The sequence below is a fragment of the Peromyscus californicus genome, unplaced genomic scaffold (genome assembly GCF_007827085.1).
Source record: "Peromyscus californicus insignis strain IS unplaced genomic scaffold, ASM782708v3 Scaffold_6__1_contigs__length_162567912, whole genome shotgun sequence".
NCBI lineage: Eukaryota > Metazoa > Chordata > Mammalia > Rodentia > Cricetidae > Peromyscus > Peromyscus californicus.
In genome coordinates, this window is record NW_026294584.1 from 82,932,611 (window position 1) to 82,949,341 (window position 16,731).

Consider the following 16,731-nt stretch of genomic DNA (forward strand, 5'->3'; position numbering starts at 1 on the left):
GAGTCTCACTGTGTAGCCCAGGCCCACCTTGTCTTGCCTTAGCTATCCTAGTTTGGTCTTTGTGAGCAGGCGCTGTGAGAACCTAGTCCACTCATTTCATTTCTGTATTTTTAACAGTTTGCTTAGCATGTAACACATATTCAATAACTTTTCATGTGTGCATTTAAGTGTGTTTTATTTTTCATAATTCAGCTCATTTCACAAGTGCTGACTTAGTGCTAGCACTTGTGTAGAGTGGAGACATGCCTAATCTGTGCTTTTCCAATATCTAAACAGGAGGCCCCACAGCACTTGGTTTTCACACATACCACAGAGCTCAGGCTGCACAGTCGAGTTTCGTTCTTTCCAGTATATTCTGTAATGGAGGATACAGCCCACTGACTCCTGGACTGGGATATGGGACCAGGAAATCAAAAGGCTCTCCTTTTTCTCTATGATGTCAGTGATCTGAGGGCCAGTCAGTGGTGCTGGGGAAAAGGACACAAGAGGTTTCTGTCACCCTCCAAATCCAAACCACTAACCGAACGAAGCTTGAGTGAAAGATCCTAAAGGTCACCTTTGTGGCTGGAGTCACCCAGGGTGGAGCTGCAACCCCCTTGGTCCTCTGACAGTGCATGCACCCAGATTTCATAACAGGTGTAGGGACAGATGTTCTCTGCACGAGAAAAAGTCATGTTAATACCTGCATCTAAGTCATTTTTAGTTTTCTTTAGTTTGAAGATTGAAGAGCAGTCTGGACTGAGAATAAAGGGATGGCCTAAGTTAGAATTTCCCAGCATCTTATGTCCATGATGCAAGCTTCTAGGTACCACTTCCAGGAAACATAAGGGATTTTATTTATTTTTGTAATAAATTCTTTCTGTGTAGCCCAAACTGTCTTCAAATCCACAGCAGTCGCCCTGCCTCAGCCTTCGTAGGCCAAGAGTTCAGACATACATTACTATGTCTAGTTTCTTCATTTAAGTGACCAGAGTAGCTGCTCTTAAAAAGGAGATAAAGGCCTTTAAAAAGCTCTAATGAGGATTTAAACATATCCATACAAGCATACCGAATATTGGATTCTACAGATGAGTCACTTGTTTATATGGAGTTATTGGATTTTTGCAGGCATAGCACCTCAGTGGCTTTCATATGGCACACTGGTTTGTGACTAAGGGGTATATGCAGTGCAAGCCAGCCCCTGGTTCCTGCTCTCGACTCCTCTCCAGTTAGATCTCAGTTGTCTTACAGCCTCAAATATTGGTGATTTCCAGGAATGTTAATGCTCCTTTCTAGCTTTGAAATGCTATATTCTGCAATTTTTTGTCAGTCATGAGGAAAAGTCAGTGCCTCTTTCCCACCCAAAGTCCTTATTGTACTGCCTGTGAAGGATGGTAAAGTCCTTATAACACTGCCCATGATGTGCCTTTAAAATTCCAAATCTTGCTGGGCCTGGTAGCACACACCTTTAATCCCAGCACTGGGGAGGCAGAGGCAGATGGGTCCCTGTGAGTTTGAGGCTAGCCTGGTCTACAAAGTGAGTTCCAGTATAGCTAGGGCTACACAGAGAAACCCTGTCTTGAAAAACCAAACCAAACCATCCAACCAAACAATTCCCAAATTTGCCGGGTGGTGGTGGTGCACACCTTTAATCCCAACACTCAGGAGGCAGAAGCAGGTGGACCTCTGTGAGTTCAAGGCCAGCCTGGGCTACAGAATGGAGCCCTTCCAGGAAGGGCTCCAAAGCTACACAGAGAACCCTGTCTCAAAAAAACCAACAAAACAAAACAAAACAAAACAAAAAAACCAAAAAAACCCAAAAACACCCCCCCACAAATTCCAAATCTCCCCACCCCAGCTTATTTTTAGTTTTGTGTGTGTGTGGGGGTGGGGGGTGGGGGGGGTGGGGATGGGGGGTGGCTTGGTGTATCCAAGGAAACCAGAATAAGAAAGGCATCAGATCCCTTAGAGCTAGAGTTGCAGGCTGTTGTAAGCTGCCTGATATGGTTCCTTTGGGAGAGCAGGAAGTGCTCTTAACTTTTGAGCTATCTCTAGCTCCTAAACTCCAAATCTTGAAGGCACGAGAGAGATGATTCTCACTAGGTAACTACAGTATCAGGTGCTTAATGCTGCCTGATGGCTTACTTGGGTACCTCCACTCTGATAATTGACTAGGACTTAATGTCTTTTTGGGGTGCAGAGGAATTTTACCTCACACAATTATTGATTAAATTTGTGTGTGTGTGTGTGTGTGTGTGTGTGTGTGTGTGTGTGTGTGTGTGTGTTTACATGAAAGCCCATTAAATCATTACACAACCATTGTTGGAAGCGAGCCTGACAAGATCAGATTCACATGAGAGTGGGTGCCAACTTGAGTTCATAAACCAGAGAAAGTGGAGAAGACACTTGCCACCTTAGTCTGTAGAGGGCCATGGGATCCATGCTGAAGGCGACAGAGGGTATGGAATCACACTTTCTTGGGAAGGGTCTGGCAAGTGGCTCTCATTTCCGTGTTTGGTTTACTTTCCTGTCTCATGTCTTGAGAAGAGCCAACCCACCCACTGCCGTGTGGAGATCTGTGAGTTCCTGATGAGCCTTGCAAAGCAAAATGTGAGTGAGGGCACTACTATACTGATCAGAAGCTGGGTTTTTTTTCCCCTTGTGAATTGCCTGCCCTTAGTCAAGGAGGAAAGATATGTGGCTGTGCATCTTCATTGACATTCCTAGCAAACTTTTTACTGATTTTGGCCTTAAGGAGACACATTTTTTTTTGGATCATTTTGTATGAACACTCCCTGCCCCCCCCCCCCCCCCCCCCATGGGTATCTATTCCCCACTTTAAGAACCTTCAGTGGAGGAAGCCCACCAGCGGAAGACTCTCATTTCCTTTGCAATATGGCCCAGTTTCCAAGCTCATTTCATGTTACTATGCTGACCTATATGCTCAACACCCTTGGGCAAAGGCCTTGTCTTTGTTTATAAGCTAATCTACAGACTTTTTTTTTTTCTCTGCAGAGATTTAGTTTCACGTCAGGTGTGGGAGAATATAAGCAACTCTTCCATGAATAATGTACCCAAGAGTCATTCTGTACATACCAAGACTAACTTGTGAGGGACACAGCTACCCTAGGTCTTGGGAAAACTTCCAGACACTGAGATACAGTGGACAGACAGGATGGGGCTGGTAGTCTCTAGTTCCACTGTCCCACAGTCTAGGAATCAGGTTTATTCTGACTCATTCCAGGACATCTGACACTGTCCATACAGCCAGAGTAAGAAAAAGCTTGTAAGGATCCAGTGGCATTAGGAATAACATTTGAATTCGTGAATTAGTGAAATTTTCAATTCAACAGAAAGTGATAGCAAACTAAAATATTTCCCAAGTGGCAGAACAATCATAATCAGTTATTTTGTAACTTTATTAAGTTGGTTTTATTCAAATGCATAATTCAAAAGTGACTCAGAATATTTTATTTTACTAAGTATGGAGAGCATGCTTGTCATCTACTTTATGGTATTTGTATAGAATTATCTGATTTCCAAAAGAAAGGCAAGGTTCAAATTGTCCATGAGGGATGAATTTTGATATTACCTCACAGATGAATTACTGCTTTTCCTATCTGTATGCCATTTAATTTGGTGGGTGTGATATCACCCCCCTCACCCTCCAGGGAGACTGGTACTACTGCAAAGCCTCCAGCTATCCCAGAAGAAAGTCACAAAGCTGCTCTCAAATTTGATGCCTCCTTCTGGGGTGTAGTAATGAATACAAGCCTTCAATTCCACCACTCAGCAGTCAGAGGCAGGAGGGTCTCTGTGAGTTCTATGGCAGTCAGGACTAGAGTGAGACCCTATTTCAAACAACACCAAAACTTGATGCTTTCTTTTCTTACCATTTCACTCCAGGATTTGAATCTTGCTTTCTTGAGCAACCAAGGAAATACACACATACTTTTGGATGTATACATATATTGAAACCAGCAACAATAATCAAACTGCTGCCTCATCCCTTCTAAAATCTCTTCTATGGGCTAAATGGTTTCCAAATGAAAAGTTCTAGATTCTCTGTGTCTTGCTTTTCTTTTTCTGGATACTCACTTTACTTGGCCTCCTCCTTAAGGGTTAGTAAGGAGATCGTAACCCATTAAAGTTTGGGCAGGCAGGTCATAGAAGCACACATTTAAGGACCAGCTCATATGTTATTGTATAATACATTTTTCTCCAAGTAAAGCTTATCTTAAGCAGATTGTATACATCCCTCTGGAGAGGTGGAATGATTTTCATGGTGGAACAATAACATAGTTTAATGTTTGGAGCTTGTAAACCTATTCAGTTCTTATTTCTGACACATTTAATAATAATCACTTGTTCGCTATATTATTCAGTACTTGAAATATGCTAAGCACTGTTCAGAACATCTTCCATATATTAATGCAGTCAGTCCTCATCACCACTCAGATGAGAAAAGAGGGGCATAGCAGAAATCTGCCTAAGATCTCACAAGTGTTAGTGAGGGAGCCATGACTCAGACCTGCGTAGGTTGTCTGTATAGCCAGACTGTGAGCCACAATGCTGAGCTTACATTTAATATGACATTAGGTTCTCTAGTCCTTTTAATATGTTTTCAGAGACTTTCTCTCACTTTATTGCAACCCCCGACAGAAACCTCACTTAGGAATAGAGATCCCAATTATGATATAATAGTTCAAATGACAAATAGCAGGATTGGGAATGAGAATCTCCTGGTTTTGTTATCTGTATCATGGGTTTAAAATAATGACTCAATGCACAAAATTATTTTGAGTTAAATGACTTTGCAAAGATAAAGGTATTTGTTACATCGACAAGTTAATTTAGGTTTCTGCCATGCTTATTTGGTTCAATTATTATTTCATCTTACTGGGTATGGTGCTAGGGGACATAGTTATTCCATAAACATAAGACTTCTTCAGTTAGTTGGTCCTCAAATTAGTCCTAAGGACAGTCTTTGCTTTTTCAAGACAAAGTCTCACTATATAGCTTTTACTGTTCTGGAATTCACTATATAGGCCAGTCTGGCCTTGAACTCACAGAAATTTGCCTGCCTCTGCCTCCCAAGTGCTGGGATTAAGGGCATGCACCACCACATCTGCCTTACAGGGCAGTCTTGATGGACTCCAGGTTCCCACTGTTTAGGATTGTAGTGTACCATGTAACCCTCTGTAACTGAAGGCAAAATTTCCTGAAATCTCCCCACATGTCTTAGGGTTTCTATTACTGTGATAAAACACCATGGCCAAAGGCAACACGGAGAGGAAAGGGCCTACTCCATCTTATTATAGCTTGTACTCTGCCATCCTTGGAAGTCAGGGCAGGACTCAAGGTGTGATTCTTGAAGCAGTATCTGACGCAGAGGCCATGAAGAAATGCTGCTCATTAGCTTGCTCCCTACAGCTTGCTCAGCCTGCTTTCTTATAGCAACCAGAACCACATGCCCAGGGGTGCCACCACCCTCTGTGGGATAGGACCTCCCTCATCAATTGTTTAGACATAGTCTTGCCTACAGGCCAATCTTATGGAGGCATTTTCTCCATTGTGGTTTCCTCTTCTCAGATAACTCTTGTTATCGGGTTGACACAAAACTAGCCAGCACACCAAAAAAAAAAAAAAAAAGGAACTTGGTGGCTCTCTAGAAGGAACGTGAGCAGTGAGGTACCTGAAATCAGAGCAGACATGTTGTAGGGAGGGATCCGCAACCAGTGTGGGGGAGACCTCCTGGTGTTTCCTGGCTGTAGAGCCCTCCACTCCACTATGAACTCCTGAACAGCAGAGGCAGCTTTCCGGGGAGGCTGCCAGGTCACCACAATGTTGTTCATGTCCGCTGACCTTGCAGATACCCGGGAAGGAGCCAGCAACCCTTTGGGGGTGAGGAAGAGGAAGGACAAAATGAGAATGGATAAAGATGAAAACAGGAACTGGGGGGACATCTCAGTCGGTCAAGTGTTTGAGGACACGGGTTCAGTCCCCATATCCCACTGGGCTAGACGTGGTTGGCATGGTGGTGCACGTTGGTACTCCTAGTCCTGGGGAAGTGGGCCAGGAAGATCCCTGGGCATCTCCAGCCAGGCAGACTAGCCTACTTAGCAAGCTCCAGCCAGTGAGAGACCTTTTTTTTTTTTTTTTTTTTTTACAACAACAAACAAAAAACAAGGTAGATAGTGCCTGAGGAATGACATCTACCTAAGGTTATCCTGTGCCTATATATGCACACATGCATCTGTTCATGCATGAACACACACACACACACACACACACACACACACACACACACACACACACACACGACAGCTTATCCCAGCTCAGTCTTAGAAACCATCAATCTCTCTTTTGGGACTTCCAGGTCAAGGATTAAGTTTATGCTTTTCAGTTCATGGAGGATTAGCCTCAGCAGCTTGTCCTATAATCCTGTGTAGCTTTCTTTGTGGATTTATTTCCTCTTTGTCTTCACTTACTTCATTTCCTCAAAGTGCTTACTCCGTTAAATGTAATATACACCCTTTTAATGACCTCCCATCTGTCTCCTTAGACGGAAATGTATCACTGAAATGTAGTATGACCCTTTGCTTGGCTGTTATGTTTTTACACAACGGATTATTTTGTCAAACCTTTTCGCTTAGCTTTCTGTTTCTGGGATAGATTCATCCTCCTTCTCTGTAAACCTAGCTCACTCCCTCACACTTCTGCCTACACCCTTTTCTCATCTGCTTTCCAGTGGCCAGCAGGAGTGTGCTGACACAAAGACACAGTGACCGGTCTCTGCAGTCCCTCTTGTGCACATCCAAGACCATTCTGGATGAACATGCGCCAAACTGCTTGCTTAGGGAGTGTCCTTCTGCTTGATCTCCAAAACAGATGGATGAGAGGAGGGTGAAGCTCTTGCCCAGCCTGAGGAAGGCGCTGGACACATGCCCAGAAGGTAAAAAAATTAACAGCATGTTGACACTTCGCCAAAAGTAGCTAGCCGGAGGACTCTCACTTCACCTACACTTTGTATTTCCCTACTTTCTATGTTTATCAATTTGATATACATAAAATGATATGTGATTAGAGGTTTGATTTTCATGTTTGTGGTTTCATAAGGCCAAGCTTCTCATTGACCTTCCTTCTGTGACAATTTGTGGACTTGGCTCATTTTTCTCTGTGAGTCTGCCTTTTTATGATTGACAGGTAGCTCTGATGATCCTAATTACTTTTCAGTTTTCTACTCTCAATACAGTCAGTTAGTTCTCTGACAACTTTGTTATCTACAGTGGTGCTGGTAAATTTACCTCAGTTTTGATTTTGAGTCTTGTTTGTAAAATTCCACCACCCTGGGGCTATAAACACATTCAACTACATTGTCTTCTATTGGCCTTTACTTCTGCTTCTTATGCTTAGGTTTTCAGTCCAAAGTATAAGCTAAAAGGGTTATTTTTTAAAAGGGAAATGCTATTATTTCTTTATGATTTCCAGGGCCTGTGAGTCTGTGTGGTAAACTGCACAGACATACCTCACCTGCTGGTCCTTAGATATTCGCTTTTCCTTTCAATTCTGGGGGTAGTGGCTTCCCTGGGGTTTTACTTCTCTGATGGGTAAAAGAAGAATTGGGTAATGGGAAGAGTATGGTGAAAGTACATGGTAAATATGTATGAAAATGTCACAATGAAACCTATGAATATACACTAATAAAAATAGCAGAAAAATTCTTCTTAAGTAGAAAGGAAAGAAAGATATTTTATGCTAGCCCTCCAGTTACAAGTAGAAATATTACTAGCTAGAAAAAAAAGCCTTCATACCCTAAGAATGAAGCATTTACTTGAAGAACAATAGAAAACTATAAAGCAAAAGGCACTTAATGACAACAAAAGAAGTTTCCTATGTGCAGACATTTATTTCTATCTGCAGTGGGGGTCAGGAAGGAGGGAGGGAGGAGGAAGAGGATTATTGCCTTTTTAGTTTGTCTATTCTTTACTTGTTTGAGGACAGAGTAATAATTTTCAAATGCTGTATATGCTTACCTGGAAGTTGGAACTATTGGCACTAATTTTTAATATACGTCTATATAGATTTAAATTGCCAATAATTAATTTAGATTTTGTGTCTGTATGCACAAATGATTTAAACAATAATCTTTCCTGTACTGTCTTTATTTGCCTTTATTAATAAAATAAAATTGATCATAAAACAATTTATCCCATAAAACAGATTGGACAGCTTTCCTTGTTTTCTATTTTCTATAGGAACTTTAATAAAATAAGGTTATGTATTTTTTCAGGGTTCAGTTGTAAAGTAGTTTGTGCCTGGGCATATTTTAAAAAGCATAGAGGTGGGAGTAAGGTAGCTTTCGTTTTCAAAATGGTTACTGTGGCTGCCTTTATTTTATGTGTGTGTTTTATTTTGTGTGTGTGTGTGTGTGTGTGTGTGTGTGTGTGTGTGTGTGTGTGTGTGTACTTACACGCTAGTGTCGAAGCATATGCATGGAGGTGAGAGGACACCTTGCAGGAGCTGGGTCTCTCCTTTCACCATGTGATCTCAGGCCTAGAGCTCAGGTCGTCAGGCTTGGCAGCATAAGCCCTTTCCTGCGACTCATCTTGTCAGCCTGAGGGTATTTTTTTAAATTAATTAATTAATTAATTTATTTATTTATTATGTATACAGTGTTCTGTCTGCATGTATGACTGCAGGCCAGAAGTGGGCACCATATCTTATTGTAGGTGGTCGTGAGCCACCATGTGGATGCTGGGACTTGAACTCAGGACCTCTGAAAGACCAGCCAGTGCTCTTAACCTCTGAGCCATCTCTCCAGCCCCCCCCCAAGGGTATTTTTTTTTAGAATGAAATTTATTCATTCCATAGATACTGAGTGCTACAGTTTGCAAGACTCTTTGTCTGAGGTTGTGCTAAAATCTCCAAAAAGCCCTTTTCATCTCTACTTTATCCGGAATTTGCCAAGCAAATCAGCTTGCACCTTTCAGTACTCCTTCAACCTCTAGGTCGCTGTTCTTGCCAGGCACCAGTCTGGAATTTCCTTCTCTAGGATGTCTGCCAGACCGCATTCTTCCCTTCAGGACCCTGCTAATAATGCACCTTCTCTCAGTCACCTTCCAGAATCATCCCTTTATGTCAGGCATGGTGATGCACACCTTTAATCCCAGCACTTGGGAGGCAGAAGCAGGTGGAGCTCTGTGAGTTCAAGGACAGGTTGGGCTACAGAGTGAGCCCTTGTGTCAGAAAACAAAAACAAAACAAAATTACTTCAATCAGAATATCCTATCTCCTTGTTTCCCGAGAACCACTCTGTGGCGTTCTGATGCTTGTAAGGTACCACCTAAGAGAAAGGAGGCGACCTTTTCTATTCTGCTCTGTTGCTTACTGGATGTCTGATCTCGGATTGCTCGGATTATTCTCATTAGTGGTTCACTTTAAGTCACCAGTAATGCATCAGTATCGAAAGAAATAAAACACTTCCTCTTGGAGTCATTTAACCAAGAGAACAGATTTGAATTCTCTACTTCATGTTCTCTGTCTTCTGTCCTCTGTCTGTCCCTGTGTGTCTGTCTGTTTTGTGAGTTTTGTGTGTGTCTGTCACATGAGCTGAATGTGTCTCTGTGTCTGTCTGCTGCATGACTTGTATGTGTCTGTATGTACTGTGTGTGTCTCCGTGTGTGAATGGTGTCTATCTGACTGTATCTGTATGTGTGTCTGTCCCTTGGGGTGTGCATATATATGAATGTTTTACATAGGCAAAACACATATTCAAGTGAAATAAAAATAAGTCTTTAAAAAGTCTATGTGTAATACTTATCCACAGAGAAGAAATATTAAAAAAAATAACCAGGAGGTTGTAGGATGGCTAAGCATGCAGGATGCTGGCTGTTAAGCTGAGTTTGATCCCTAGGATCACTTGGTAGAAGCAGGGAACTTACTCCCCAAAGTTGTCCTCTGACCTACAGGCACACTGTGACATGAACATAAACACACATGCTAAATCAATAAATGGAAAACATAAAATAAAATACTTATTTATTCTTTTTGGTTTTTCAAGGCAAGTTTTCTCCGTGGTGCTCTGGCTGTATTGGATCTCGCTCTGTAGATTGGGTTGGTTCAGAGATCCTTCTAAGAGCTGGGATTAAAGGCATGGATCACGATGCCCATCTTAAAAAAGATTTTTTAAAGGAAAGAATGTACCAAAAAGTGTGTTTGGGGGGGTTGAAGAAAAATAACCTGTAATTCATATGAGGCAAAGATGATCCCTGCTAATATTTACATGGCTTCTACTAGTCTTTGTGTTTTTTTTTTTTTTTTTTTTTTTTTTTTGGTTTTTCGAGACAGGGTTTCTCTGTGTAGCTTTGCGCCTTTCCTGGATCTCACTCTGTAGTCCAGGCTGGCCTCGAACTCACAGAGATCCGCCTGGCTCTGCCTCCCGAGTGCTGGGATTAAAGGCGTGCGCCACCACCGCCCGACCTGTGTTTTTAACTATAGAAAAAAATCTGCTCATATAAATATAGATTTAAATGGAATTATCCAATATATATCTTTTAAAAAAAATTATTTATTTATTTATTTACTTATTTATTTATTTACTTATTTATTTATTTACTTATCTATTTATGTATTTATTTATGTATTTATGTATTTATGTATTTATGTATTTATTTATTTATTTATTTATTTATTGGTGTGTGTGTGAGGTGTCTCTCTATGTATTCCTGAATGGCCTAGAGTTCCCTGTGTGGACCAGGCTGGCTTTGAACTCATGAGGTTCTGCTTGCCTCTGCCTCCCAAATGCTGGGACCATGTATACTTTCAAAGACTACTTTGTTGCTTGTAATGTAAATCTTCCCACTGAATAGTTAATGGCATGCTATGTGTGATTAAGACAGGCAAAGGTCAGACGTATTTAAGAGTCTGTTCTCTATTGGACATTTAGGTCAGCTATAGTGTTATACTGCTTCAAGAAAAATTTTTTTTTTACAAAACATAATATTTATTTATTTACTTGTGCATATGTGTGTACCACAGCACAGGTTTGAAGGTCAGAGGACAAGTTGAGGGAGTCAGTTCTCTCCTTCTACCTTGTAGTATCGTGGGGATTGAACTCGGGTTATCAGGCTTGGGGCAAGTCCTTTACCTGCTGAGCCATCTCTCCAGCCCCCAAGCAGTTATTCAACAAACATCTGCATTTACATTTCTAATATTTATGCTATTATTTCCTGAAGATACACTTCTCCTTCCTTCCTTCCTTCCTTCCTTCCTCCCTCCCTCCCTCCCTCCCTCCCTTTCTTCTTTTCGTCTTATTTATTTTTGAGGTTAGTCTCACTCTGTATCCCAGGCTGGTCTGGAATTCACTATGTAGCCCAGACTGGCCTTGAATGCTGAGATTACAGGCAGGAAACAACACACCTGGCCTGACAATACATATTGACTTGTGAAATTCTATGGACAAAAGGCATGATCATATTTAGCATTTTTTATATATTGCCAAATAGTTTTCCAGAAAGTTGTACTGATTTACATACCTACGAACAACACACAAAAACAGTTTCACCGAATTGGAGCACACTCATTCTTCTCATTCTGTCAGACTGACTTGATTTTTCCATGCTTTTTCAAAATTTACATCTCATTAATTGCTAGCTAAGTTAAACATTTTCATATCTTTATTGCTCCTCTCATAATTGGTGGGTGGGGTCATGGAGATGCAATGGGGGTCAAACTTAGGGTCTTGTGTATATTATAAAGCACTCTCTGAGCTATAGCTCAGTCTGTATACAGGCTGGGCTCTCATAGTTTCTTTTTTTGAGTTGTGTGTTCATATCCTCGATATCCCATGTATTTGAAAAAAAAAGTATAGATTAATTAAAAATTAATTTAAAAAGATTAACATAGACATATAGGCAATATCAACTCTCTTTATACTAAAATGTGATATATAATCACACAATTGTATAATATATATGATACATATATATATATATATATATTTAAGCTCTTATTTGCATTTTAAGCTTTGCTTGCATTTTTTCTTCTTTTTGAGACAGCATCTTACTACAGAGCCTACACTGGCTTCTAGCTTGCAAACATCTTGCCTAGACCTCCTGTTTGGGTTACAGGTGTGCACTATCACATCTACCACTAATTAATTAATAGGTTTTTAGAGACTCCTGCAGACTGGGGTCACTCCCTTCTGCCTCCTCTCTGTTCTGCTGCCTACAGAGAAGCAGCTAGAGCTCTCGCAGCCTTTTGGGCCATTTCCATGTGAGGGTGAACGTCAACGTCGGCAGCGGAAAGAGAGAGGAGCTTGGAGTGCTGATGTCACCACCCGGAGCTATCTGTCTGTGAATCTCCTTTACTTAGAGGGCAAATGAGCCACAGTAGTCCGACTTGACTCTGAGGAGCAATTCCTAACTCAGAGGCTAAATTGAGGTGATACCCACGTTTACTGGTATTTTCTTCTAGCTGTTTTCATCATGTGCTCTTAAAATATAACCAAGATTTAATGGTGCATCTAAAACAATAATGTTTTAGGACTGGAGAGATGACTCAGCCATTAAAAGCACTGGCTGTTCTTCCAGAGGACCCATGTTCGATGGGTCTCAGCACCCACATGGCGGCTCACAACCATTAGTAACCCTGTTTCTAGGGGATCTGATGCCCTCTTCCAGCCTCCATAGACACTGCATGCAAATGGTACATAGACATCCATGCTGGCAAAAGACCTATACACATAAAATAATAAATAAATCTTAAAAACAACAATCTTTTGTCAGAAATTTCTTCAAATTGATGATTGCTGGACTCATGTATATACAACATTATGACCCTAAGTTATAAGAGAGGGTCCAATTACAGTGTTTTATCTTGCTTAGACTTTTTTTTTAATAGTTCAGACCTTGAGACATAGCATAAGATCCATTTTCTTAGCTAATTATGGTCTTTTCTTTGAGGAGATAATTTTAGAAGATATGATTATAAATGTGAGACTTTACATCTAGTTGGGATTATTTTACTGAAGACAATTAGATACATATTTAAATGTATGTAATAAAGAAAATTTTATCACAGTTTCACTAAGGTCAGAATTTCATTTTAATACTCAGCTTTTAAATATAAGTCTAAATTTTTTGTCTAGAATTTAACAATGTATATTATTATTGAATCTGTAAAAGTTAGTCTAATTAGTAAAGTTACATTAGAGTAATGTTTTCCAACACTTATATGTAAGATTATAATCTTATAGTGATTTGGAAGACAGTAACTATAATTTCCATCTTAGAAAGAAATTGAAGCACAGAGGGTTCATTTTAATTCACTTGCTCAAGGTCATCCCCAGGGTAACAGGAAAAGAGAGCTGTTGACTCCAAAGTGTAAACTCTTGGCTACTCACACCAGACTCTGGCCTGCAGCTGCCAGAGACAAAAGGTGAGGGAGACAGTTTCCCACGGGCAGTGTTAAGGCGACTGGGTACTTACCGGTGCCGCACAGGTCCACGATGGTAATTCGAGTGGGCGCAGAAGTGCCTTTCGAATTGGCTGCAGACACGGATGCAGTCCAAGCCCCAGTTCCAGGAATGACCCCAGTCCAGGAGGTGTGATTTGTACTGTTCTCCAGTGTCATTTCCCCTGTCACCTCCTGTAAGGTCACCTGATAGCAGAGGATTTCCCCCCTTGCCTCTGATGGACTCAGACTCTGCAAGAAAGCATATGCACATACCCTTGCTCCCAGACAAGATCTTGGATGCTCTTAATGCCTAGACCACCTGTCCCGGCTGCAGGTCACTCTATCTTAGTGAGTTTTTAATTTATGTCTTCCCATCTCCACTCCACACTTTCATTCAGTGATTCACATCCTCACACCTTCTATTTAGTATTTTTTTTAAAAGGTTAACACTTTAAAAGGATAACTCTTCAAAACACATTGATTTTTCTTTCTTCAGAACGAAGCTTACCCATGGTAAATAAAACTAATGAGAGAACTGTGGAATCTGACTGTAGAAGCGCTGGCTCTGAGCTTCGAATTTACCATCACTCAGATCTTGGAACAGGCACTCAGTTCCTCTGGGTTTTTGTTTTTAAACTTCTGAAATATACTCAGAGAGAGACACGTCACAGAGACCTAGTCACAGAGACACTCAGAGGGACACACAGAAAGACACATTCGCAGAGAGAGACTCACAGAGAGACACGCTTTCAGAGAAGGCATGGGCGTGGGTGGGGGGATAGGGAGAGGGTACCTTGTTGTTCGTTTGTTTTTGAGACAGGGTTTCTCTGTGTCGCCCTAGACTGACCCCAGACTCAGAGATCCACCTGTCTCTGCCTCCTGAATGCTGGGATTAAAGATGTGTTCCACTACCACCTGGTGAGGGTGCCTTCTTAAATATAGAAAGTGCAAGGCTGCTTAAAACATCAAAACTACCACTTTCAGGAGCTAAACTAGTAAAATGATCCTTGGGGACTTCAATTAGGCATCTGTTATTTTTCTCTTGTTTTGTACAATGGCCATGGCAAGCGCAAGCACAGACCTGAAGAGTTGTGAGGCCTAACCCTGGCAGTGCCCATCCCTGCCTACTGCATTAAGAAGGCTTGGCTAACATGTTTAAGTGGCATAGTTTTCTGGGCACAGCCATTTGTTCACGGCAGGAAACTGTTTACTGGGAGATCCCCTGAGGACCAGCAAGTGCCCTTGTTCTGGTTCCTTGATTACCAAGAGGCTGAATAATTTGGTTTCCTATGTGGTTTATCTATCAGAAGAATTTGGACATGAACATCTGGCACACTTCAATTCTTTAACTTTAAGTGAATAAGCTGCCTTCCTGATTATAATTTGGATTCTGAGACATTTAGTACCGGAGAGAGAATGTTTTGATTTGCTGAGTCAAGTCTTCTGATTGGACCAATAGCTACATTCTTACTGTAGTTAATCATTGAGCTCTCAGCTCTGTATATTGCCACTTCTAGAGCTTAGTTAATGCAAGTCTGTTGGGGGAAACTTTTGGTCCACGAGTCCTAAACTAGATCTTAGCCAGGTCCAGTGTACGGTGCTGCTGTGGAACCTTGGGAGAATACTCAGCAAGTCCCTGAAGTTATCTTTTCAGATGTCCATTACATTCATTACAATCAATCTCATTGACTCTTGTGAGGGTTACTTAAGTATTTGCTTTTTTTCTTCTTTTTTATTATGTTCCCCGGTTTTTTTTTTTTTTTTTTTTTGAGACAGGATCTCACTGTGAAGCTCCATCTGGCTTAGAACTAATTACATAAAGCAGGCTGACCTCAAACTTTTGTTAGTGCCCCTGCCCCTGGGATTATAGGTACGTGCCACTACACCCAGCTACACAAATGTTTTTTCAAGTCTGATGTTCTAACAAACATCATATTAATAAACGTGGCCTTCATCAAAGGAGAAAAACAACATAGATGGACCAAACACTTGTCAGGGAAGCCATCTTCTGGCAGGAATGGGGGGCAATGTGAGCAGTTAACTTCTGAGGAGTAACTCGGTGGGGAGAACTTGGGACAGTCTATGTTAGATACATTTATCGCTGAACCTGTAAGGCTGTCAGGGAAAGATGGAGTGAGAGACAGCTGAGGGGATGCCTTTCTGTAACCAGTACCTGCTTTTTTATCTATAGTGTTTTTCTCCCTCTGCCGTGATGTGTGGTGCTCCTCAGGCCTGAGGCAGGGAGGAGGTTCGGGCTGCTGCAATTTACAGATGGAATCCCAGTCACCCTCTCAGCTCAATGTTGCAAAGCACCTTCTCCAGCCGTGGGGTTATGATGCATTCTGACACACAGCGTCAACAGAAGGCATGACTTTAGCAATTTGGGAAGGGTGGAGACAGGAGTTTTTCTCCAAGAGCCAGAAGGCTCTGAGTCACGGGAGACAAGCAGTGAACTCTGAAGATAGCCATCCTGACCAAGCGACTGACTGCAGATAAACAGTCGTAGTCCAGTGCTACTCATTTGAGAAGGTGATAAGGGAGAAAATAACAGTTTGTTAATCATGTGCTTTACGTTCCTTGTCATGTGTAGCTCTTCTCTCTTCCCTTTCTGAGGTGTGAGCCCAGTCTTCGAGCAGCTGAGTAACTAGCTCAAGCCATACCCCAGAGAAGACCGATGAGTTTATAGAGCGCCCCCTGGGGGATGTCAGGGAGGGGTGTTATCTGGAAGGTGCAGTTGCCGATCCTGGCAGGGTTTCTGACATTTGGATCCCTTCTAGTAGCACTGAGTACAAACAATGAAAAGAAGAAATACTGCGTGGCTATGTGGTACGGCAGCCAGAACACTGCCTCTAATGAGAGAAAGGGAAGGCCACTAGAGTTTTGCTTATGTCAAAGAAGAGCAGCAGTCATCAAGACCCCTTTGGAAGCTCAGACATTCAATGTGTTAGTCACAGCTCTCCTTTCCTTTCCTTTCAGCTTTGGATTGTTGCTGGGTTTGTGCATGGTTGATGCTGGGGATTGAATACAGGTCCTGTGCATGCTACTACGTGCTTTTTGCCCTGAACTGTATCCCCACCCTCGATTCTTAGTAGGAAGGACCTTTGATTTTCTCACTTCTCTGTGTAGCATCTATTGCACAGAGATATTTTATCACTCTGAGACATAATATCCCTATTTTCAAAATAAGGATAATAAAAACTCCTGGCTTATCCTTTAGCTCTCTATGAAATTTCTAATGTCCGACCTGATCACAAAGTTCATACAGTTTGTGAGTTGAAAACAGAATACTGGGCT

The 16,731-nt window shown here is 41.6% G+C and overlaps 1 protein-coding gene and 1 long non-coding RNA gene across 4 annotated transcripts in view; one reads left to right on the forward strand and one right to left on the reverse strand.

Moving 5' to 3' along the window:
- The window catches only part of Il12rb2 (interleukin 12 receptor subunit beta 2), an 87,050-nt gene that overhangs the window by 13,997 nt on the left and 56,322 nt on the right, over positions 1 to 16,731 (reverse strand). For all 3 annotated transcript variants that reach the window (XM_052721316.1, XM_052721314.1, XM_052721313.1), the window contains exons 11-14: positions 13,470 to 13,686; positions 5,675 to 5,875; positions 557 to 655; positions 309 to 467 (exon numbers count right to left, since the gene is read on the reverse strand). In XM_052721316.1, the coding sequence (XP_052577276.1) occupies positions 309 to 467; positions 557 to 655; positions 5,675 to 5,875; positions 13,470 to 13,686 (676 nt within the window). The remainder of the gene's footprint in view (positions 1 to 308; positions 468 to 556; positions 656 to 5,674; positions 5,876 to 13,469; positions 13,687 to 16,731) is intronic.
- The window catches only part of LOC128099412 (uncharacterized), a 45,417-nt gene continuing 34,443 nt past the window's right edge, over positions 5,758 to 16,731 (forward strand). The window contains exon 1 of the long non-coding RNA XR_008214510.1: positions 5,758 to 6,934. This is a non-coding gene — a long non-coding RNA (uncharacterized LOC128099412). The remainder of the gene's footprint in view (positions 6,935 to 16,731) is intronic.